We start from the raw sequence: 26,054 nt of genomic DNA, 5'->3' as shown, positions 1-26,054 counted from the left end.
TTGCTTTAATAATAAATTTCATATTTGCTGCTAATGTGTATTATACACAATTAGTGCAGAATTAAACTTATTGTACCATTATGCTGAAAACAGAACAAAAACACAGAGCAAGTCAGGTAGTATCTGAAGCTTTTCGTGATGAAGGGCTCCTGCCCGAAACGTCGATTTTCCTGCTCCTTGGATGCTGCATGACCTGCTGTGCTTTTCCAGCACCACTCTAATCTTAGCACTAGTATCTGAAGTGTCCACCTGAAACATTAAGTCATTTTTTTTCCCATTTTAGATTGTAATGTAACCTCGGTGCATCTCCAGAACCTTTATTTTGATATCTGGTTTTGGAGTTTTCTCAGCCTAATTTGGTACCAGTACATCAGTCATCATGGGCAAATAATGGGTTGTTGTTTTGAATGTTAAAAGACTTGGGTACTTCACAATACCACCATTAAAAGCGAAGACGACAACCTTTTATGTACTAATATAACACTCACCTAAAAAGCGTTTGCACATTTACAATCGTTTTGGCATCTGCCATGTAATCTTCCTCAGCACTCATTGTGCTTTCTTTGTCTACCACAACCATATTGGCAGCAAATGTCACTCCACATCTTAGTAGATCATCTAGGCTTTTGAACAAGAGACGGGGTAAATTAATGCAATTTATCAACAGTCTCTGGATGTATCATGAATTAATATGCAACAGAATATGCCCTAGAGCCAAATAAAGTCAATACATTAAGGTAAACAATTAATCCAAAATTGTTGAGACAGTATTTGTACAATACTTACCAACATATAAAACAAAGATGTACTGAAAGGATGTCAGAGCAATTATGACATTGATTTGGAATTTGTGGCAGTAATTACAGTGAGGCTCCCAGTCTTCACCACTATTACTGCGCAAAACTGATGGCAATTTCTGAGGTCAGCACATGCACAGTTAAACATGGAAATTTAAGAATTGGTCACAGACTGTGCACTTGCAGTCTTTGCATACATAATCAATTAAATTAATTGCTTTAGCATGAATTTCAACTATTTGCACATTATTATAGCTGTAAAGAGCAATTATCAAGTTAACTCTTGTTCAAACAGAAGTAGCTTTTTTTTTAAAACAGTGCACTAACTCATAATTTCTCCTGAACAAGCTTTATGGCCCTGAAAAAAAAATTCATAAGTATGAACTTTTATTTTCCCACAGCAACATGTAAACACTGCAAATTTTAAATATACTATAAATATTCTGTGAAGTTTATATGCTGACATTTACATTTCATCTTTAATTCTCTACATCCAGAGATTTAAATTGCTTTCTGTCCAATGATTTAGAGGTGATTTGTACACCCTTCTTTTTTACATCCATTTTGCAGTCTGTGAGAATACTTCAGTATTGATTAGTTGATCAGTGTGCCCTCAATGCTGGATGTTACAAATTTTCTATAGAAGGCAACACACTGACAACGATACTGAAAAAAGGAAGTCCATGCTGCAGCGCTTGCTAAAACTTTGAGGGCAGTTTTCGTTAGCCTCCTTGTCCCTTTGCCACTAGCTGGGAAAACTGAACCATTGTATTAAATCTCTGATAAAAATAGTATTTTTCCTTGTTTCTTCCTGCATATCAATTGATGATTGAAAGTCTGATTTTTCATCCTTGTTTTAACTGAAAACAATGTTAAAACATAGGCTTTTTTTGCATAAAACATACACTGTACAACAACTAACTCATTAACAACAGTCAAAAACAGCAGAAAGACTCAGTAGGTTAGTCAACATCTGTGGAGAGAGCAGACTGGTTAATGTTTAAGGCATGAGCTTGCATAAGGCAAGAAATTTCAACATAATTTGAGACTGTGCAAGCAAAGAGTCAAGTGGATTAGAGTTAATCTGGAGGCACTTGGTCCATGGATCTGATTCTGATGCTTCATGACAAAAGAGAGAACATGGTGGGACAGATTTTAACTATTGTAGAAGGAGATATCAATTGCAGAGGAGTCAGAGATCAAAGGCAGCAGTAGCTGACACAGAAACAGTCATGTCCCCCGGGCCCCGCAAAAATAAGAGCAAAAGACCCTACATTTTTGGTCCACTTCCCTTGAGCTGTTGGTTAATGATGGACAGAGAGTTACAAAGTATTTCAGATCAGTTGGCCCCCCAAATAGCAATGACCATTGTGTACATCATTGGACCTCAATTTCCTTATCATCTGTAACAGTCGGGCTTTTTAAATAAGTTAGCAGCCAGCTCAAAGTAGCAGTGGGTCACTATAAGTCCATCCCTTTCATTTTCATGGCATTAATGCCCCAGTTCCACTCAACGGAGCCAGCAAAAATCTTGCCCGGTAACTTAGAGCATTACAGAAGCAATGTCACTATCAATGTACTTTTTGTAATACTATTACTTTTCTTTGAATTTATGTTTAGTGAAGTCTAAGGATGTAACATCTGCAGACCATGCAAAAAGTATTGAAAGGGAAGCTTGAAAATCAACAATGGCCAGAGGTCCTTGTACATTTTCCCAAAGTGTTGTTGAGAATAAATAAAACAAAATCGATGCTCAAGCGAAATCGCAACTTTAGGAAACATAACTCGTCTACACCAGATAATGTAAAATTAAAGTCCGCAGAACTCTCTACAGCTTAACAATTAAATACCAATTATAGAAACACGCTGGAGGATTCGTAATTCATAACTGGAAATCAATCATTGTGTTTAAAAGTCAAGAAATAATCTAGGAATTGGATTTTTCCTAAATTTGTGTAGTATGTAATCCAGCCTGAATAAATTCTTATTTTAAAAGCTTGATTCATCTAGGCAATGATCTGTTCTGTGGGCCACTTATCAGTTATTTCTCCACTGTTGGCCTTTCCTGCATTGCTCAACTTCTGGCACAAGAGATCAATCCAAAATCACTGGAAAAAAAACAACTTTTTGTATGGCTGGGAAAATTAGCCTTAAGCTTAAAATCTATTTGTTTTGCCACTTATTTGTCAGTCTCAAAAAATTGCAGGTTCGTCATGCTTTGGTTTTAAAGAGAAGATTTGATGTATTATTTTATATAAATAAGCAGGAAAATGACAACCAGTGGGCCAGGCATCACCAGTGGAGCAGCAATTCCATAATGAAGATGCTCAATTGATAATCATCCACTTATCAACTTCCAAGTCATTTATTTTTTGGAAAGTTGGCTTTTACTGGGTGTCCTGTGCTGATAAGGAACCACACGTCTATCACTGAACCAAAAGCTTTTGAGATAAGAAATACAGTATTCAGTAATGCTTTTTCCAGCTGCTCTTTTGTGATGCCCTGAAATGCATAGGTTGGAAAGCAACAGCCCTGAATCTGCTTCAATGTATTGTGTTAGGCCTGCCGATTGCCAAATGTTGGGCAACAGAGTGATATACAGGGGCTACAACTTATGTCTCTGGATACAACCTCCAAAGCAATAAATACAGGCAATGATGTGGTAGAGAGCTTTGATTCCAATACTTATGTGTACGTGTGGGTGTGTTTGTGTATTTACGTGTGAGTATGAGTGAGAGAGAGAGAGAGAGAGAATGAGAGGGAGAGGAAGAGAGGGGGATAGAGAGAGAGAGAGAAACAGCGAGTGTGTACATGTGGGTGTTGGGTATGGGTATAGGTGAAAGGTAAAGGTCAAATGGGACCAAAATAAAACTAAATGCAGTGCCTTCATGTCCTCATACAATATTGGCATCTCTGGCTGGGCCTGCATTTATTGTCTGTCCCTGGTTGTCCCAGAGAAGGTGTCAGTTGCCATTAGGGAGGAAATTTGACATGGCTGTTTATGCCATTGTCATTTCTTTTGCCTAAGTTGATGCCAGGTGATTTGCCCAGTTTTATTTCTTTTTTTCAGACTTTGTAGTGATCGTTACAAGTGTGTAGTTGCTAGGTCATTTCAGAAGATCGTTATGAGTAGAGCTAACTTTGTTGTGGGGCTGGTGTCACATGTAGGCCAGACCAGGTAAGGATGGCAGATTTCCTTCCCCAAAGGACATGAATGAACCAGCTGTTTTTTTCTGACGATGTGCAATGATTTTATGATCATCATTATACTCTTGATTCAAGATATTTTCTTGAACTAAATTCCATGATTTGCCATGGCTGGATTTAAACCTGGGTCCCCAGAACATTACCTGAGTCTGTAGATAAATAGTCTAGTGGTAAAACTAGGCCATTGCTTCCCCATTACTAAATAAAAATGTAAATGTTGGAAAACATTAATAAAAACAGTGAAAGCTGCAAATATTCAGATTTATCTTACTTTATATCAAGTTAAATGTTTGAATTCACATCACACGTTGCCCTTAAACTTCAGTTTCTGGAGGATGTTTCTAGAAGATTACTTGTCAGAACATTTGCCCTAGCTATTGTCCATATTAAAATAATATGTTGTTATTATTACAGCATGGGTCAGATTGACAGTAAGATTTACCTTTGTGATCTTGAACTGATATTATCCATTGCTAGCTGCACCCAAAGTAAAGGTGTTGATTTTTCACCACAATGTGGCTTGTTACAGATTACTAATCCATATTGAATGTTGTCAGGTTTGGTGCAGTGACCTCTCACTCATGTATTATGGCACCGAGTTGACAAAGTGTTCCTTCTATTTGAGCTGACCTGCATTTCAACTCTCAGCTCACAACTGGAAAGGCAAATTTGTCAACTAATTCTGAGAGCATGCACTTTTCATATTTATTATCCGGGATCAATTCCCTAAAGTCCTGGACACTCACTACTTGTTAGACAAAAGCAGCGATGGGCTATCATCAAGCACAGCATCTCTGAGAGTGAAGACTGAATGTGGTCCAGTTGTGTTTTTAGTGCAGTAGTCAAGAATACATACACAAAAGGTAATGCACAAACACTGAACAAAAACACACAGGTGTACATGCAGCTCATGCAACAAAGTACTAATCTACTTTTGCCACATAAGACTTTTGGGGAAAAAAAAGAAATAATAAACAGAAAACTCATGCTAAAAATAGTAACGATTACTGTGCACAGATTACACAAAGCTTTTATCATTTTGTCAGCCATGCCTCAAAGTCTTACATACTTGTCAATAGAGCCAACCATGTAGTAAACCATTGGAAACCAGCAGATTGCTTCCAGAAAATGTACATCTGGCCTGGAGGGAAAGCCATAATTTAGAGACTGTGCTTTACATACATTGTAACTGTGAAACAAGCATTTCTGCAAGGATGTAAGTGAAGAGAAGTTTGAACACACAAAGACTGCCTAAAGCTAAAATGATATTTGCATAGATTTTTATAATGAAAACACTATGTACTTTTTAAAAGATAATCAGCTTCTGAAGAATGTATTTTTCAAAAATGTTCAGATCCTTCTTGCCTCAATGTTTTATTGTCCCTTAACATAAACGAGGCTGCCCGAAAGCAATGAACACAGCGCGATGGTCACAGTAGATCAAACATGGCCAATGCAATGTTGCAAATGGATGCCATGTGAAAATAATTTACAAGTCACGTATTTTTATTGTGTTTACAATATTAACATCACCGTGGAATGGAATTTCCTCAAAATCTTTGTCATAATTATTTTGTATGAACAGCATTATGCTTTAAAAAATAGTCATGTGTGTAATTTAGTTTTATACTGAAGTATTGGTCTGAGCACATTTTCTTGATCTTTAATGTTGATGTGTCCTGTGAAATACGGAACTGAATTTTGCCAAAAAGAAATGTTATGCAAGGGTCTGAAAGGGTTAATGCTGAGGAGTGCCTTAAATACCATCCACTATGATGATGCCAAATGGAATTGGTGGCAGAACAGCCAAAGATCTCAAAGGAGTGAGACTCAATGTCTGTGCCTTCCTCATAGTCTTTGTGACAATATACATCATGTTTGTGCAACTTGTACATAACTGTTATCATGCTGTAAACTATACCTTCCTTAAGGTAGGAGGCCCTTTTCTCCTCATTTGTTTACCATTTCTCTCATTTTCCCTATCAGAGTAGGGGAAAGTCTAATCTGGTAGGGGAGGACAGGCGTGTAGACTTCAACTCTGGAAAAACTACCTTATGGTAAGCAATAGTATAGGTAGTGCACAGAACACGAAGAACAATGGTACAGATTGCTCATGCAACATGGTGAGCAGCGATATGGCTCCACTTAATGACCTCCTCGATTTGGCATGGGTGGAGGTGTGAGGATTTCTTCAGGCACGACTTTAAGAAGGCTGACAGTCAGCAACTACAAGAGCTGATCACTTGAGATCCTTACAGAAGAACACCTCGTGGTTACATTCAATCAGCCAGAATCTACGGTTAACGGTAAAGGCATTTCAGACTTGGCACACAGAAGCAAGAAGGTGCTCAGACCTCGCTGGAGTTGGAACTGGAGCACAAATCCCTCCAGGACGGTTATAAATTGCATCGGTTGCCCCTGGTCCAGGAACAGATGATTACAGAATAATTGGTCAAGGAACGTCGGTCAAAGAGTCATCAGTAATGAGAAACCAGTCAAAAGATAACTGCTCGGAGATTTCATAGGGTTCCCTAGATTCATGGTGGAGCCCAACATGAAGAAAGAATATAAATTAATTTTAGCAATATTCAATTAAGAAATTAGTTTCAAACTGTAAGCAAGTTGGAAATCTGTGACTATGCTGGATTAGCAGAAATATTTTCCACTGCTGTCAACAGTAAAGAGAGGTCAGACTGCAAGAATTAGCAACCTTATCAAGAAAACACCAGCAATCCGAATCCCAAGGAGCAGTATATTCCTTTTGATTTAATCAATGAACCTTGTATGAATATAATTGAGAGTGTAACCCAACTTGGGACAGAACGGTTATGTCAGATTTAAGTCTGATGGTAGATGCTGAGGTGATTCAAAAGACAAGTTCAGAGGCAGAGTTTCATTTCCTTGTCATCCCAGGAAGAATCCTCAATGACAGTAACAGAGGTCATGGGAAGAAAGGAGGAATCCACAAACTGTATGACTGAGGAAGTGGGCCCACTTATTTCACCAGGAGTGCAACCACTGAGGGTGAACAAAAGGGACAAAACCATTCAACAAGTTAAAGAATCAATGCACTTCTGCATTGCCTTACTGGCAGGCTGAGAACAAGAAGCTGGCTGACACAGATTGAGGACAGGATGGAGTTAGGCTTGGAGATCATGGTGATTTGGTGGGGAAGGGTTGCTATGAGGAATTTGGTCTGGGCATGTTCAACCGGTGATGCACTAGTTTTGAGATTGTCGCTGGAGGTGGGGGGATCTCTGTGAATCATGTGGCACCCCTTATGAAGGCACCCCCAGCAACCCACTGAGAGAGCTTTCCTGCATGATGATGACATCAAGCCCTCCTAATGTGGGCTAATGTCACCTAGCCTGCACACTTTGAGCAATCTTGGAAGTGTGGGTGGAAACCGGAGCACCTGGAAGAAACCCACACAGACACAGGGAAAATGTGCAAACTCCATGCAGACAGTCACCTGCGGTTGGAATCAAACCCAGGTCCCCAGTGCTGTGAGGCAGCAGCGCTAACCACTGAGCCCACCGTGCTGCCCTGTTCTGGGAGAGGAAGAACAGCAGAAGTGGCAGTAAGTGAAGAGGAAGACACAATGAAATGAAAACTGCCAGTTAAAATCGCCAGTGCAGCAACACACGTGGGAGTTGCCTCCAAGCTGCTCACATTCCACCAGTGCTACTCTGCTGGAAACCTACTTATAAACCTCCAACAGACTAGCGCCAATAGTAGATGAACATCTCATAAGAACTTTCCAGCACTTATGCATTTTGACAGTGAAATCATTTTAACGGACGCTGTGCAGGTTTGAAAAGTGCCCAAGGTCCTGGTTCAAGGTTCAGCTCATTGTTTCTAACCTATTTGTAGATAGAGGAAGACTGGCTATTAACTGACAGCAAGTCCACCTCCTCGTAATGATGACCTGACTATAGTAGACTGGGAAGGAACATTTGAACTTGGCTACAGTTCAATCCCTTTGAAGCAGTGGAGTCACAAGTTGGGACTTTTAAAATACCTGCTTTAAAAATGGGACATTCTGGTTTATTATTTCACCAGCATCTGAAGAAATCCCTTCTGTCTCACTCACGTCATCCTTCCCTATTTAATCCCTGCTTCCCTCCACATCCACCCACACTTGTTCTGTACTTCCCTCAGCCCCCATCTAACTCTCCTTCATTTAAACTTCCTCTCTTACCACACCCAGATACCTCCCCTCATCCTTTCCGCCCCTTGACGGTTCAGTCCCCACACTCCAACAAATAAAACTTTGCCCATACTAGAGGCTTTGGCACTGCCACTGCCCCTACTGTCAGAGGCTGGGTGCAGCTAATCCATGAATAATTCTTTCTCGGAACAACAGAGTAGCCTGCTAAAGAGGATCAGAGTTTGGGTCCCAGTGGACAGAGAGCGGAGGCCTCTTCCATCACCAGGTGCCCCTGTATCACTGAGGGCCCAAGTAGACTAAGTCATTGTCATGTTGTAGACTAATGGGTTAACGTTGCAACAGGTCCGTGGAATCTATGGCATTGGCAAAAGGGTGACTACATTACGAAGAGGACAGAAGCAGCGGCAGATTGGAGTTCACGCTGAGTTTGTAATGTATATATTTGGCATAGTCTAAGGGAAAAATAGTTTAAAATAAAGACGCACACTTCTCATGTTAGATTAGTTCCCACCCCCACCACCAGCACTGTTGAAAATGCCAAGCACACTTGGTTTCATTTCTGACCGGGTCCTGAAGCAGCTTGAGGAACCACCCAGCAACAGAGTTGTTGCAGCCTGTGCAACTTCAGGGGAAACTCCAGGAAAAGCAGAGAAAAGGCCATAAGCAAAACCGTCCATCAACCGGCAAAAGGCAGAGCAGCAGGAAAACCTAGACCAGGGTGCGCTCAATCTTGTGGCTTCCAGACACATTCAAAAATGTGAAGGGACCACCACAAATATGGGTGAAACAGAGGAAGTGATTCACATCAAGGAAAATTCCTCAGGGCGAACAACACCAAATCACAAACAGATTAGTAATCAGGGTTTTAGACAAAACTCCTTCAGAGTCAAGTAAAAATTGATCTTTTGAGAGCAGAGTTGGAAACCACAAACCCTGTGCCAGCCTCATTGCTGGCAGAACGTCCTGTTCTTTCACTTTTAGACTCTTCTCCCTGACCTCCCACTAGATGTTGAACAATCGATAACGGCTCAGCTAAAAGCCCCCTGAAAGGCAACCACTCTAGCTCGCCCAATGATAGTTTGTGTCCCACCTGCCCTCACTGCTCCTCCAATTAGAAATTCTGTTTCTGGAGGAGCAACAAGAGCTAGTGGAAGGGAATCTGTGATTAGAGGAGTTGGAGTAATGAGCACAGAAGAGATGGAGTCTGCAATTGGAGGAGATTTAAGAGCGGGAGAGCTGGAGTCTGTAATCATTATCTGAACCGGGTAAGCAGAAACCGGCTCAGCACCTATAGGGCTGAGTGTTATCGGCCTTATAAAAACACAAAAAATAGGAATAGAAGTAGGCCGTTCAGCCCCTCAAGCCTGTTCTACCATTCAATGGGACTATGCCTGATCTGATATTCTTCACGTTAAATTTCCTGTCCCTTTCCCCATAACTCTCGATTCCCTACTGATCAAGAATCGTCCCTCTGGGAATGGGCTTGGTGATGCTAAGAGTCAAAACGTGTGGCGCTGGAAAAGCACAGCAGTTCAGGCAGCATCTGAGAAGCAGGAGAGTTCATGCTTCGGACATAAGCAGTTCATAATCACATTCCTGATGAAAGGTTTCTGCCTGAAACGTCGACTCTCCTGCTCCTCGGATGCTGCCTGACCTGCTGTGCTTTTCCAGCGCCACACTTTTCGACTCTGACTCTCCAGCATCTGCAGTCCTTGGTGCTGGTAAGATTGGCATGAGGTGGTGCCAGGTGACATGTCTGTTGTCTTCACATTACCATGCCACCTTCCAGGAGCCCAATTAAGCCATTTAATTCGACTGAGAAGTTTCTGAGGAGATTACAGGTGAACCCTAGTGGCCTCCCAGTGGACTCTGGGGTGGGGCTGCCTGATTTATGGGCACACTTTGGACCTTAGAGTCCCCTGTCAACCAAGATTTGTCCCAACTGCAATGGCACATTGCCTTCAGATACACTGTTAACCCCTACACCAGCAAAGATATCAAACTGGCCTCTGGGCAGGGAAGGAGAAGACAAAAAAAAGGCTTTATTTTTCATGGAAATCTATTTTTGCCGGAACTTGTCTATGAAGGGGCAGGCGGTGAATCAAAGATTTTTGGTATTGAACAGAAAGTTGAGAGGGTCTTTGTTAAGAGAAGTTAGCAGGCACCCAGTCCTGAATTCTCTAGGGACGTCCCAGCTCCAGATATTGCACAGTGTGAGCCCAGCAAAACACATACGATAGTGTTTTGCTGCAAAACACATATGATAGGCTCTTCTCTGGGGGCTTGGGGGGCATTCTTCTAGTTCCCTGCCACAGTTTAGGTGGGAGATCTGTAGGGGGCTCGCTTTTTTAAATAAGAGAACGGGGCGCTGTTTTTCTTGTAAATGTTACATTATTCAAACGTAAGTTATAACAGTCAAAGCAAAGGACTCTTACAACAGACAGATGCTAAAGACAGGAGTACCCAGTTCTGTTCAGAAGGAAGAGCTATTGCTACCTGGCAGGGTTACAGATGCTGTCAATATGGTGTGATGGGAGTCAGCACCTCTTAAAATAACATGCTCAGGCCACTCAAGGAGCAATGAGACAAAACTAACTCGACAAACTAACCACGGTAAACCCAAATTCATAACCAGCAAATGACTAGATTGAGTCATGGCTTGAGTTTATTTTGCAAAATAAGCTGAAACATAGAAAATAGGAGCAGCAGAGGCCATTCAGCCCTTCGAATCTGCTTCACCATTCATGATGATCATGACTGACCTTCTACTCAATCCCCTGTTACTGATTTCTCACTATACATTTGACCTGAACATCCTTTACCATCTACCTCTACCACAGGGAAAAGGTACAGAAGCCTGAACACACGCACCAGCCAGTTTCGAAAGTTATTAGCCTTACTGTTGTTAGAATACTAAATGGACTCACAAACTCTAAGCATCCGCCTGTACCTGTGTTTTTGTTTTTGCCGCTGTTTACCTATTATTTACTATCTATGCTACTTAACTATGTGATCTGCCTGTATTGCTCGCAAGACAAAGCTTTTCACTGTGCCTCGGTACACATGACAATAAATTCAATTCAATTCCATTCAATTCAATTCTTTATCGTCCCTTAGGCCTTAAGAACCAAATCTAGCTCCTTCTTGGAAACTGTCAATATTTTGGCCTCAGCTGCTTTTTATGGCAGAGAATCCCACAGCACAACTACACCCTGGGTGAGGAAGTTTCTCCTCCTCAGCCCAGTCCTAAATGCACTACCGTGTGTCCCAAATGGTGAACATAAAGTCTCCTGCTGATTTTACTCAATCAGTTAATTATTTTGTAACCAGATGTTTTCTAATGAAAATGACCCTCCTTTACTTTGCTGGCTGTTTGAAAATTTCAGTGGATACTCAACAATGAATTTGATATGTGGCAGAACAAAATGCTTTGGTTGTTTACCGTTATAACAAGACTTCCAACAGGTTTGGATTTGTGTTTCTGTGCTGGTCGTCATGCAATATTAACTACTGTCAGCAGATGGCGATTGTCGCCTGTTTGCTGAAGAAATGAAGGCGAATAGAGATCTATGGATTTCTTTGCCTGAGTACTGTAAATATCATTTCATCGTGTTTTGGTTTCAGAAATTATAGGATTCCTCAACGTTCTTAAAATAAAAAATCTAGCCAATTTTCTAATAGCTTCACAATTTTTAAAATAAAATTCTGATAAAAGGGTGACAAATCTAGATGTATTTGCACAAAACTGTTTCAGGTGGCAAGGCAAGAGACCAGGCCCATTGCGGATTTCTCTAATAGAGGTAAGGCAGTCAGTGTTTGTCATCATTACCACGCAATATTCCTGGCTATAACTTCTGATGTCCACACAGACATCTCCACGGGGTGTGCAGCTGCAGTCCTAACTAATGAAATCTGCACAGAAATCTGCACCGTCACCGCACAAACTTGGCTAATGATTTACCATTCCCACTCTGAAGACAGCTAAAAAAGTTAGTCTTTGATCAGACAGGGCGGAACGAGCTTTTAAATGGCTTACGTAGTCACCACTGGTGAAGAAAAACTGTGGGTCAGCAAAACTAGTTTTGCGAATATCGGATCTCAGAGGCAAGTTAGCACTGCAGGTGAAAAACATATTGTTTTGCCTTTCCTTCTTTTATTTGTTTCCATTGATTTCATATGTATGTTACAGTTGTTTTTATTTTGCTCCCTGTGTAATGGTTTAAATGTTATTTATATTTCTTGTTATTTTCTATTATAAATTTCCTACTTTGCTATCTATGCGAATACCTTATTCCAGTCAATTGTAAAGTTTTTCTTATGTCTGGCCTGCTCAGTGATAGCATTAGTCCCCTTTAAGCGTCAGATGACCGAAATCCCTCACTGACAAGAAGCTTGAGAGCCAATCTATGTGATGTCAATAGTGAAAACTGTTCCTGTATCACTCGCTGTTAACAGGGCTGCTCAGGTTTTGAAATGGTTGGTGCCCCCTTTCAGTCAAGATTAAAGAAACCTCTTCCAACAATGTGACTTGTTGATTTAATATTAAAATAATCTGTTTTCTCCACCCCCCCCCCAACATCTTAGCAGTTGAGAAAGTGAATGGAATATATAATCAAAAATTGAGGCTTGTGACATTTTCCTCAGAAGCCATGCTGGGTGCTGTGCACTGATTAGTTATCTGCAGTGTGTGAATTGGAGAAATGCATGCAGTAAAGAGAGGGCTGGTTGGATCAGAGGAGATAATCAGGATTATAAAGTAGGCTTGTTGGTGTTGAGATGATTTTACTGCTATAGTGTGTGAACAGGACAATAGGAGTACAGAATAAAAACAATTTCCCTGACACTCCAGGCAAGGTCCAAGATTACATTAATAGCAGCATTTTCTAGCTCTGTCCTATCCCTATATTTAAAAAAATCATTTTCATCCGAGACAGAGGAATCAACTTGAGCTGCGACAATGAGTATATGAATGTTGTCCCATCACAGAGTCCTAATTTCACCATATTTTGTGGCAAAATCTGAACACACTGCAGTACTTAAGTCCTCAGTTCCGACATGCGAGGTGAACAGTACAAACACAAAGATATTTAATAAACCTTTCGATTTGGCTGAAATTAGCAAAGCTTTTAAAATGGTTAAGTAGAAAGGATTTGGTAATTAAAGTTATTGCATTTTAATGAAGTGTGGAAAGCTTATTGATTTACTCAAAACGGTCGGCATGCCTGGGATAAGTGGTCCCTTCAGAAATGACATTGTCAGTGATGGCAATGCTCACGGGAAATTGCCAAAAATGTTGCTTGTCAAAAATAAGTGTGGTGTAAGTGTGGGGGCTGTACATAGTGGTGCAGGACTTTCTTATTTCAAAGCCGTCCTCTACACTTAAGACTGAAGACAGGTTTGAGACCATTATCCCTGATACTGCATTATTCAACCTCACTACACTGTCCTGGAAGATAGTGGTGATTCCCAAAAGGTGGGAAAAGTAAAATTACAAGTTGGCCTTTCTTTTGAATACTTGAGAATCAAACGCAGAAGACATCGGCATCCAAGGTCACCTACATACACTTTTAGATGGGGAATGGCATATACTGTGGACTGTTCAAAGAAAACAACAGGAAAGAAAAATTCAAAATGAATCCTTCCCCAAAACAGAGTAAAAACATAATTCTCATTTTCATTGTTTTGTCAAAGACCAATTTTATTCAACATAGAAAATTTAACCTCATTACAACTGGAAGATTAAACAATCAGTTGTTTGCATCAGTAGGAATTTATGTATGCATGCTTTACCTAAACATTTACTTTAGTTTAAAATTGGCAATTGTCTGTCAGGACAGCTCTACCAAGTTACATTACTCAAGATACAAGTTGTTTTCATAAGTACTCTGTAATTGACAAACACTCAAAACCAATGTAGTATTTTCTGCAGTTGTTCCATGAACTGCATCTCTGGTTTCTAGAAATGAAGCCAGGACCAAGATTAGTTTGGTTGGGAAATGGGATGGAGACGGCTCTAATACTGGGACCACTGGAATCTGCCAACAAAGTACCCAATAAGTCACGTTTTTTTGGGTTGGGAAGTAGAGATGATTTTCCAGGGTTCAAAGAAAGAATTGTGAATCTCCTCAAGGCCAGACAGTTCAGCATGGGGGCCAGACAATTACCAGAGCAACAGAGACCTGTTTGGTACCCCTAGCACACCAGTAAAACATCTGGGCCTCGAAGGTCACTGTAATTCCTAGAAATTGCATTTAGTCTCCATAGTATGCACTGTATACCTTGGATAGGGGATTTCACAAAACAAATCATGCTAAATTTATCCTTCAGATTCCAAAATTATCTCAGATTGGAATGGCTCATGAGTTATGTTCCACTGAGTGCCAGTTTTCATCATGTTTAGAACTCAATAAGCAAGCTGTCAACATCTAAAGTAATACATGTCACATTGGCTCAATAAAATTGACATGTAATGACCATCTCCAACAGGAAGGAGTTGATTGAACATCGCAGCACCATTGCGAATCGCCCAGCATCAAACATCCTTGGGATTTAAAACTGACCAGAAACATAAATAATGTGGCTCCAAAAACATTTCAAAACTTCTCAATTCTGTGCAAGTAACACATCCTGAGTTAAGAAACTTGTTGCCATCTACAAGCCACAAAGACCCCAGATGCCTGGATGAGTGCAGTTCTAACACTCGAGATATCACCCAGAACAAAGCAAATATTTAATTCGCAACACATCCTTCACCTCAAACATTAATATTTCAACATCAGAATACAGAAGCTGCAGTCTGCCCCAGCTACAAGAATCTAATTCATCATGGGTCCTTCAGCTAAGCCTTCCAAACACACCCAGGAGAACAAAAGCAATAAATGCAAAGGAAACAGCACCAATTGAAAGTCAGTCACCGTGCTGACTTGAAAAATTATTGCTGCATCTTCACTGTCATTAGCCTACAAGATGTTAGTGTATCTACGCCACATGTCCTGCACTGCTCAATTATCATTACCTTCTCAAGGATAATTAGGAATGGGCAATAAATAAAAACAGAAAATGCCAGAAATGCTCGCCAAGTTAAGCAGCATCTGTGGAGATAGAAACCATTGAATGTTTTCGGATGACAGTATTTGGGTTATTGACCTGAAATGTCAACGTGTTTCTGTCCATAGGCACTGTCATACCACCTGAGAAATTCCAACATTTTCTGGTTTTATCCAGCATCTGCAGTGTTTTACTTTTGTATTTGGGCAATGAAATGCTGGTCACACTCCAACCAAACAAATGAAAAGATATGAACAACAATTATGCATATATAAATGACTGAACAGTTCTGCACGTTCCTGCTGTAATCCTCGTCCATATTTTTGCTAACTTTGTACTTAACTGTCCCAATATTCTTTTGTCTAATCTTCCTTCTTCCCCCATTGACATAAAGTATTTGGCTGCTTGTGTTCCAAATTGCACCAAATTTTGATAACCACACCGCACCCCTCCCCCGCGCCCACACACTGATCTACATTTGTTCCCAATCAAACAACACCTCCATTTGAAAGTTATCCTTGTTTTAAAATCCTTCCATGATCTCATCTCTCTGTATTGTCTCTTCCAACCGTGTAGATCTCAATGCTTCTAGAATCTATAGCCTCTTGTGCATTTTCAATGTTAATTGTTCCAGTTTTAGAGATTTACATTCTTATCCTCTTTTCCTAAGCCACTCTCTCTATCTCTTGCTCTCTTCCAAGAAGGTGTTCCTTTATACCTATCACTTTGATTATGCTTTTGATCATTTTTGTTCAAAATTGCTTGTGGAAAACTGTCAAATTTTATTTGATAACCAGCTATGAAACCAAAATGGGAAATTTGTTTTACAAACCGGCAATATAAGTAAAGCTTGTTGCTCTCACTGCTTTTGCAAGCCCATTATATTTTACACATACTTGAAGAAACCCGTTTTACATGATGAAAGTATGGATGAGTATTGGTAAACCATAAAACAACAAAAAAGGACTTACGGATTATCCAGAAGCAATATTATGGGATTTAACTCTTTCTTTGGTCTGTAGTAAGCTCTAAGAGGAACAATAAAATTGTACAATCCATTTCCAGCTGTTTCTGCTGAAACAATGATTAGCTTGTTCCTGAAACCATACGCTTTTGCATCTTCATTGTAATTATGTTGGCACCCCTGCAGAGCAAAAGAATGAAATTTACTCACTTCAGTTTTCAAACAAGTAGATACTTGAACATGCTTAAAATCAAATTCATTTTCATCCATTAACATGGATGCCAACTTGATTTTTCCTTTCAAAGAAAATGTTTTCATTGAGTTCATCTTTTTAAAATATAAAAAATATTGCAGGATGAAAAAAAGAAAGTGCCTACACGTATTACTAGTTTGTTAGAACTGTTCATTTCTGTCCAAGATTTGTCCATCAGACAAACTATGTGTAATTGGGAGTTATTTGAGAGTTTAAAACTGGAGAGCCCATTGCTAGCATAAGGAACCATGAGAGATCTTCATTTATCTTCCGTTGGAATGCTTCTCAAAATAGTGGTACACAAATTTTGAAAAATTGTCATTCACAAATTATTGAACTGTTTTGCATGTTTAATTACACATGTAGAAGAGATGGTTGGGGAGTAAAGGGTTATCTACGCGTTAATTCTAAATAATAGCTGACCATGTGGGGAAGGAGCATGTCAAATCAGATGGAAAATTGTGTACAGTTAAAGAGACATCCTCTCTTACCATTTCTTCGGTGTAGCTATTCTTAATAAAGGTTTGGCCTACTTTTGACCAACACCACACACCTGATCATACTACAATTGCTTTAAAATTAGGTAATTCTATTTCTTAGAGAGGGTGTGTTTTTAATATGAGAATCCAATAAAGTTTAAAGTTTTCAAATGGGGTTAGAAGCAATAAAATATTACTGTAGGTTGTGGTGTATACGTTGCCTTTGAGGCCTTGAACCTCCAGATTACAGGGTTGTGTAACACTGTGTATAAAATATGAACTACTGGCATTGGTGGAGGTGGTCATCATTTCAAAATAACACCAGGGTTTCAAACTGTGATTGTTGCATTGAATCAATTAATTGTAAATGGGCACCTTTAATCACAATCAAAATTTATCGAAAAGGGATTCTACCCATGTTGTTGATATGACAGAATGTGTTCATGCAGCTGCCTGATAACAAATCACTGGAAACTGCACATATTAGCACAGAAGCCTTTGCTTGTAGTCCCTGAGGAATCAGTATTCTATCATAATACTCAGCTTTGTCATCCGATAAAGTGACTATAACAACCAGATTCTGCCCCCTCCACCCTTCACTTCAGCTCTAGACTCAAAATGCTATTTTGCTCTCTCTCCTTGGCTGCTGCTTCACCTGCTCTGATCCACAGATGTTTTTATTTAGAATACAGATTCCAGCATCTGCAGTTATTCGTTCTTACAGATGTTGCTGTGGTATTTGTTGCTGGTGACAATATAAACATTCTGCTAACTTTCAGCAAATCATTCAATACAGAGCAGAGCAGTGGCATGACTTTGCTCTTTTAGTGTATTTGTTCTTGGGCCCTTTCTTTAGGGTCGATTCCTCCTTCCATTTTTGCACCAGTATTTTCACCCTGCACCACTGTTCTTTGATAAGTTCGCAAAATCTAGAACTTTTAGCTTTATACCAGCCCCATTCTTTTTGCTGGTGGAGCCATTCCTGTTTTCTGTCCACCATGGATGGTCTGCTCTACCTGGGCATACATTAAACTTGCAGGTACAATGTGGTCAGCACCTTCTGCTTTATCTCACATGTCCACTGATAAGGTGAAAGAAACATGGATTGTTGCGGTGGGAAATTGAGGCTGACTCCTAGTGCAAGCAGAGCAATTTTTAGCAGGAATGGGGGTGTTGACCCCCTCCCTCTGAATTTCCTTCTTAATTCTGTGTCTTCTAAGTGGACCTCAGAGGTCACTGCATCACAGCAACTTCTGAAACCAGATAATAATGTATCATTGTACCAATTGTCAAGGCCAGACACAGCTTCAAGGGACTGTTGGAGTAGATACTTATGCCAAATAAGAGTTTTGGAATTAAAAAGTAATCTTATATGCCAGTCTGCCTTTTCGCTACGATCTATGGTATTTTTACCTGCTGCAATGTTGTAGCAATGGTGGATAAAATTATGACGGAAAAGTTGTGTTTTTGACTTTCAAATAGGCAGGTGCTTATGACTTTGCAAATCACTGCACTGAAAATGATTTTTAAAGAAAAATGTTCCTCCTTCTCAATTCATGAAAGAAATATGCTCCACGATTGTTTAGCAGAGTTGAAAAACAAGACTTGATGCCATACCTTATCTAATCTCAGACAGCAAAACGGGACTTTCTCCTGCAGTAGGTGACATAAGGTTGGAGAGCTTCCAATATAAGGCGAATTTGGAGGATATCCTTTAACATACCTAAAACAAATCAAGTCAAGTCATTTTAAAACTGGGAATCGAAAACAGTTTTAAGCACATCATTAATTTTCTGAGAAATGTGTATTCATGTGCAAAGTGGGAGTGAATAAACAAAATAGGGCTCCCTTTTATCTCCAAACTTTACTGTTTCAGCTTTATACGTATAGCAAAATACTGATACTTAAAATATATATTAGAAATAAGATGCTTATAGTAGACTTCACAGTAAAAACATGTGGAATTTTTTTTGAGTATGGTTGTTCGAGTTAATTAATAACTTTTTTTTTTATTGAGGATGTTAAGCCATTGGGAGGCTATAGATGACGTTTCCAGGATGAAAACAGGGATTTGGAGTTCAGATATGCAGATTGAAGAAACTGAGATTGTTCTCTTTAAATCAAGAAAGGTTAAAGACAGACCTAGCAGAGAAGTTTAAATTAATGGGGGATAATGATGCAGCAAGTGGGGGAAAATGGTATCACCTGGGAAGTGGGTCAGTTACTCACAGTGACAGCTTTGAAATAACTCATAAAATAACTAGGAGGGAAAGGAGAAGATGTTCCTTCACACAGGGGGTTATGAAGATCTGGAGTGCACTGCTTGAAAGGCAGTGGAATCAAGTTCCACAGTAACTGCTGAAAGGCAAGTGAATGCGTATTGCAGGCTGACTAATATGTAGGGTTAGGGAATTGAATCAGAATGGCTTGAAAATGGCTAGTACTGATGCAATGACCTTCTTTGGTACTGTAAAGTTCTAGGATTCTAGTTCGTGGAATACAATCGAGGCACTTTGTCAGAGAAATAAAACGAGAAGAGTCAGATTACACAATAGGGAGACATCGATGCAGGCTTGCAAACTGTTTCATTTGCCAGGAGGGCAACAAGGCATTCTGGGAAAATGGTAAGTGATGGGACCCAATTGCCCATCTCCTTAACCAATATGATTTTAGGATTGAAAATGGAACCAGAACGTCAGAGAAGGAAAGACGGAATTGGAGTCAAACAAGCTACAAGGAGAGAAAAAAATCAATAAAGAGGAAAAAGAGGAAACAGAAAGGGATGGTAAGAAAAATGACATTTAAAACTTCAAAAAATCTCTGGAGTGACATGCAGAAATTAAAAACTTGCCATTAAAAAGCTCTGTACACAGTTAAGAACCATCATTAACTTTGTGCGGTTGGTTTAATAAGCAATGGATTTGAAAATGCAGAATTGACTTAAAAGTTCATTCGGAGATTGTTTTGCCAAGATTAACAGCAGAGTAATATACATCATCCAACAATCTCAGTGAAGATTCACAATATGTCTTCCCATAAGTTGTTGGGCGATTCACACATTGATTACCTCATTCTTATTAAACTCAACATTATTTTGGTTGTAAAATCTAGGCCGTGATTAATACTGATGAAGGGAGGGTTCAATGTGAACTTAAGAGAGAAGGAAATGTAAATTTTAAAATGTTGCAGGGACAAAAATGGCTCTATAAGTAATGATGCTCAAGAGGCTCGACACCATTCAGAACTAAGCAACCTGCCTGATTGGCACTACACCGACAAGTTTCAACTTCCTCCACCATTGCACTCAGTAGCAGCAGTGTGTAACATCTACAAGGTACACCACAGAAATTCACCAAACCCATGACCACTTTCCAAACCCATGACCACGTTCATCTAGAAAGACAAAGGCAACAAATATATAGGAATACCACCACCACCTTCAAGTTCCTCTCCAAGTCACTCACCATCCTGACTTGGAAATACATCGCCGTTCCTTCACTGTCACCGGGTCAAAATCCTGAAATTCCCTCCCTAAGTGCATTGTGGGTCAACCCATAGCAGGGGACTGCAGCGGTTCAAGAAGGAAGCGCACCACCACCTTCTCAAGGGCAACTAGGGACGGACAATAAATACTGAGCAGCCAGCAACATCCACATCCCACAAATGAATAAATTTAAAAAAAAACATGAGTCAGCTAATCATTTCCTTCTTGGCAATAAAGGATTAACTGTTACTCTCAAGTAAAACCAAAGCTGCCCTTGTTGCTTCAAACATACAGACAGTTCTTTCCTTTGCTTCTGCATCAAAGGAGAAAATGGTTCACCGGGACGGTAAAGACACAGTCAAGTCACTAGTTGTGCGTGAAACAAGACTCCCTGAGAGGAAAAGCTTTCCTGACCAATGCTCCACAGCATGTCTGACACTTCAGCTAATGACTGTAATAGCTTTGATATCATTTATGATAATGTTATAAGCCTGAAACTGTTCTGAGTGAGATCACTACATGGACACATGAAGCTTTAATTTAACATTGGGAAACAAATTGTGATTCTAACCAAGATTTGTGTTTGCGTAAACCAGCAGTACATTTGTCGAACTGAATGGAAAAAAAAATACAGGGGACATAACTAATCAGAAGCAACATTTAATTTTCATCACTAAGGTATTATAGTGATATTTGTAAATCATACTGCTTCCACCTCTACAAAGCAAAGCATGTCCAATTCTGCTTGAAGATCCATACATTTACTTGCATATGTAACTGGTTTTTCAAGTGTCTTTGATACTTGCAAACTGGTGATGCAGCAGAGCACTCAGTCTTTGCTTCTACATAGGTCCAAAGCATGGAAGGACTGGAAATTCTCATGCAATAGATTGTTGCACATGTTCAAGAGAGCTCACCTGTAAGAACTCATGCTGTATACACAATGTCGTAACGCTGTTGGCAGTTAGTCTGCAAGCTGCCCAAACAGAAATCAGCTGATTTGATGCAATGCCTGTTTCCAAACTTATGAAGTGCTTTACTGTGTGACTCATGGACTCAATCAATCTCTGACAAGTAGATCAATAGGTCATCAAACCATTATCAATAATATGTCACAGTGGATATCAGTAGAAAACATGATGCTAATGGACCCAATTTCCGACCTGAGATGCCAAGTTAAGTCATCTGTGAAAGGCAAGGAAACAATCAGACAGGGTGCCAGATAGATGGCAAGGGAAGGTCAAAGACATACTGTGAGAATGTCCACTAAATTCCCTCATTTAATTGGGACACATCTTGCGTCCTAAGAGAGGACAAAATGTTTAAATAGTGGTCAGTACCACAGTTTCTAGACTTGGGCGTGCAAGCCATTGAGCTTTGCTTGGCAATTGTGAATGAAGGTCTACACAGACTTAACATGTCATGATTAACAGCTGAAGAGCTTAAGGTCCCCAAAAGCTATGCACCACATTACAAGACCAATTCAGAGTCAGATCAAACTTTCATACTCTTCATCTAGCATTTGTGGCACTTAGACAAAAGCCCTACAGAATCTAATGGCTACCGACTAGATGCAGAGAAATCTCATTTTGAGATTATGTGATCTTTCAAATGGAGAGTTAAAAGTCAGAATTGTTGGTTTGGTGACCACATCCACTGAGTGGGAGCTTTCTAGGAAGATTTGTTATGCGAGCTAATGACTTAGCATCGAAGATCTAGCAAAGGATAAATGGAAGTACCAAGTGATCCTCACAGGTTGTTGAAGCTTACAGCTCCTGAGTACAAATTCAATGGTTGACACAATCACTGGAACACACAAACATTGTATGACAGGTGGAAGGTGTGAATTTTTGCATATGCCAAGGAAGTGCCCAGCTTTCAATCGATTTTTCACGGCATATCGTAGAAAAGGTAATCGATAGTGACACTGCATTAGAGTGGAGGTAAGTGCAGCAGCAAAGAGTTGTGGACCGAACACAACAGAATGTGCACTAGAACTATCTCTAAGCTGCAATAAAAGACATCTGATACCACAGTGTTGGCATATACATAAAAAGCGGTGAACACATCTCACACTGCTAATCTCTGTCATCACACCATCCAAAGTGTTTGCAAAGATCCAAGTGATCGGTCCTCAGAACATGAACTGCCTACCAATATATAGCTCCTGAAACTTCTAAAAGCCGTGAGAAAGCCAACAAAATGTCAGCAAGTCCGTGAGCAGGGTTAGTGGTGCTGGAGTGCAAGTACAATCAATGGTCCTGAATGTCACAGAAGTCTGACATTGTAGACAGTGTTGGAGCAGCAAGTTCAGGTGTATGAGCACACTGTGACCTAGTTATCAGTTAAACATCAGAGACACAACACAAGCTACAGCAGTCTATTCAAGCAACACTTGCACGGCTGAGTATAAGAGCAGGACCCTTCACATTCTTTTGAATGAGTTGAAATAAAATCTCAACTTTTTGCTCAGGGAAAGAAAACAAAAGTTCATTTAAAAAGTCTGAACTACTAGAACAGGATAAATCCAAAATTGAGAAAGCAATCTTCGATGAAGAAGTCTTTAGGGGACACCTTTCCTCAGCTCACAAAGGTAAACAAAAGGCTGGAAGAGAAGAATGGTAGCTGGATGAATTATAGATACTTTCTAATCAACATGGACAGCGACTTTATGACATACCTCTAGAACAGGTGACACTTGCACCCAAGCTTCCTGACTCAGAGGTAAGGACACAACCACTACACACTTCACTACCCACAGTATGACTTATATGCTGCATATAGTCAACACAATGAAAAGGTTTACAGGAAGATCTGTTGCAAATTGCATATAAGAAAGATGGTGTTCAGCCAGAGCAGTTACAGAAACCAAGAATCGAATTCAAAGCAACGCTGGAGAAAATTACAGAATGTCAAAATCAGGTGAAAACATACAGTATGCACATCGAGGGGCTGCAAATCACTCAAATGATCGTATTTTCTTAAATAATTCACAGAATCACAGAATGACTACCAAGCAGGAGGAGGTTAGTCAGCCCCTCATGTCAGCACTGGTTCTCTGGATAAGTATTATGACTCAATCTCAATCTCCTACATATTCCCCATAACCCGAAATATTGTTTCTATTTAAATAATCATCTAATGCCCTCTTGAATGCCTCAACTGAAGCTGTCTACACCACATTTCCAGCCAAATACAAGCAATGATATGAACAATCCAGCAAAGGAACTGGAGCAGGAGGTAGAGGAAACCGAAGAATCAGTGATACAGCAAGTGGAAGGGGGTCAGACTGAAAAGGAAACAAAAACATAAAAGAATGTTGAAGAGACTGGGCAGTTTTTATAGCAGGTTATGAAAGAGAAAACGTACTGGGCCAACAGAAGACTAAAACTACAACAGATTTAGAAGTCTCCAGGGTGTAAAGTCCAAAGCTTCAAAATCAGCTGGAAGCAGTTAAGGAATGAACCTGTGAATGCCAAAAAGATTTAAATTATTCTAAACAGCTTGAGGTATGAGATCAGTCAGTGCAGAACGATATCTGGCTATAGTACATGGCTGGGATGAGCAGGTTCAGTGACAGCAACTGCAGTCCAGGACAATAAGTACTTGACAATGCAAACAGGACTGATAGGCAATATTACTGATGACTGTGGGAATCAACAGGACCTCCAAAGTCACCTTCATGAGATCTGGAAAGATCTGCAAATTACACAAATGCTGTAAAAACTCAGAGGCTCACTTGCTATTGTAAATTGTTACACCTTAATTTTGTAAAGCAGAGTTTTACAAAGGCAAAGTTACTTTGCCTTTAAGAGATTTCACCCACAAGGACACTATGTATTGTATGTATTTAATTTTGCAACTGTTAGATAGTGGCTCTAAAAGCTGTAAAGTACAAACTGTACTGTGTACAGAACCTGTATAGAAAGAAATCAAATGATTTGCTGTAATCTCTGCTTCAGAGATGAAAACATATTTATTTTACTCTTTTAATTAAACTAACCCAAAGAATGACTCTGTGATGAGTGATTGATTATTTTTCTGTTTCCATTAACATGACAATAGAATAGTTAAATGAAAAACATTTTAAAAATCAGTGACAGAACCTTGATGTTGTTTTAAACACCTGCTGTTTGCAAAAAGGGACTTATCAGTTAATCACATGCTTATTCTTAATGGAAATGTCTTCAGGTATAGCGGTCACCATTTCCTTTAAATGCATCTTTAGCCTCATGTAAAATAACTCTTAATTCTAAAATTCTCAAAGTAGTAAAACTATATTGCACATTTCACAACTATTGAAACCTTACTCTGGTGCTGATGATACTTCCTCATCAGAATGATTGGCTTCATCCTCCGAGTGGTCACTTAGAAGGTCACAGGCTTGGATTGATGAAACATCAGCTACTTCTAAAACAGGAGCAATGCTGGGCCTTCTGTTTTCTTTTGCTCCATCTGAAGGAAGTGTCAAGGTAGGACCAGCTGGAGGTCTACACCTTGTGTCTTGGAGGTCTATGGCTACTGTGCCTGAAAGCAACGAATGACATTAAAATATTTGACAAATAAATTAATACTATCATCAATGCCTTTGCATGATACACAACGCTTGCAGTTGTCTTAAAACCAATCAGATTTGTCAAGTAACACATTGGCAAAATCTTGCCTCTTTTTTAGCGAAGTGAGGTACTCACACTCTGTTCTAATAGTTGATAATACCATCGCAGATCTAGTTTTTAAATTATTTGGAAATGTAGATATTTTCTAATCAACTTATTCAGAGATGTAATTTCACAGCTCTGGAGCAGGTGGGATTCGAACCCAGGCTTCCTGGCTTAGAGGTAGTACTCTACCACTATACCATAAGCATTCTACCGATAATAGTGCAGTGAATGCAACAAGACATCCAGAACCCTGGTAAAGAATGGAATAACAATGTATTTCCTCAACCAATGAGTTAAAATGACTGTGAAGTAATCAAAGGAAGAGCTGAGAAAGAGAGTGAATTCATGACGGTAACTTAAAATATCAAGCCAGGTATGGAATGAGAAATTGAGAGACAGAGACATTGCATTAAGAGAAAATGAGAGAGAGAGAAGGGGGGGGGGGGGGGGGGGGGTCAGAGGGAGAAAGAAAATTTGTAAATAAGTACCCAAAAATATTTTGTTAAAGCACAATCTGAAAAAAAATGAGACTCCATCCAATTATCTAATTTCTGGACAAGAGCACATTTACACCAATAATTGCTGGACTTTAATTGTCTTTTACATTTGCAAATGCAATTCATGTATAAATCCATGGCTCAATAGTTAGCATTGTTGCCTCACAGCACCAGGGACCCAGGTTTGATTCCAGTCTCGGGCAACTGTCTGTGTGGAGTTTGCACGTTCTCCCCACGTCTGCATGCGTTTGCTCCGGTTTCCTCCCACAGTCCAACGATGTTCAGGTTAGGTGGTTGGTCATACTAAATTGCCCCATAGTGTTCAGAGATGTGTAGGTTAGGGGTAAATATAGGATGGGGGAAATGAGTCTGGGTGGTTTACTCTTCGGAGGGCCAGTGTGGACTTGTTGGGCTGAAAGGCCTGTTTCCACACTGTAGGGATTCTTTGATTCATGGAGAGGTTGTGTCAAATGCCATTTTTTTGCAAATCTAAC

General features: G+C 39.8%; 1 protein-coding gene across 2 annotated transcripts in view; it reads right to left on the bottom strand.

The window, feature by feature from the left end:
- The window catches only part of kcnt2 (potassium channel, subfamily T, member 2), a 689,705-nt gene that overhangs the window by 258,574 nt on the left and 405,077 nt on the right, over positions 1-26,054 (bottom strand). Inside the window, exons 20-24 of one of the 2 annotated variants that reach the window (XM_043699803.1) lie at positions 24,713-24,929; positions 18,536-18,641; positions 16,194-16,366; positions 5,074-5,145; positions 489-623 (exon numbers count right to left, since the gene is read on the bottom strand). In XM_043699803.1, the coding sequence (XP_043555738.1) occupies positions 489-623; positions 5,074-5,145; positions 16,194-16,366; positions 18,536-18,641; positions 24,713-24,929 (703 nt within the window). The remainder of the gene's footprint in view (positions 1-488; positions 624-5,073; positions 5,146-16,193; positions 16,367-18,535; positions 18,642-24,712; positions 24,930-26,054) is intronic. The other variant, XM_043699804.1, reaches the window with a different exon arrangement.

This window comes from Chiloscyllium plagiosum, chromosome 11 (assembly GCF_004010195.1).
Source record: "Chiloscyllium plagiosum isolate BGI_BamShark_2017 chromosome 11, ASM401019v2, whole genome shotgun sequence".
NCBI lineage: Eukaryota > Metazoa > Chordata > Chondrichthyes > Orectolobiformes > Hemiscylliidae > Chiloscyllium > Chiloscyllium plagiosum.
Note: the sequence above shows the minus strand (reverse complement) of the source record. Positions and strands in the feature narration are given on the sequence as shown.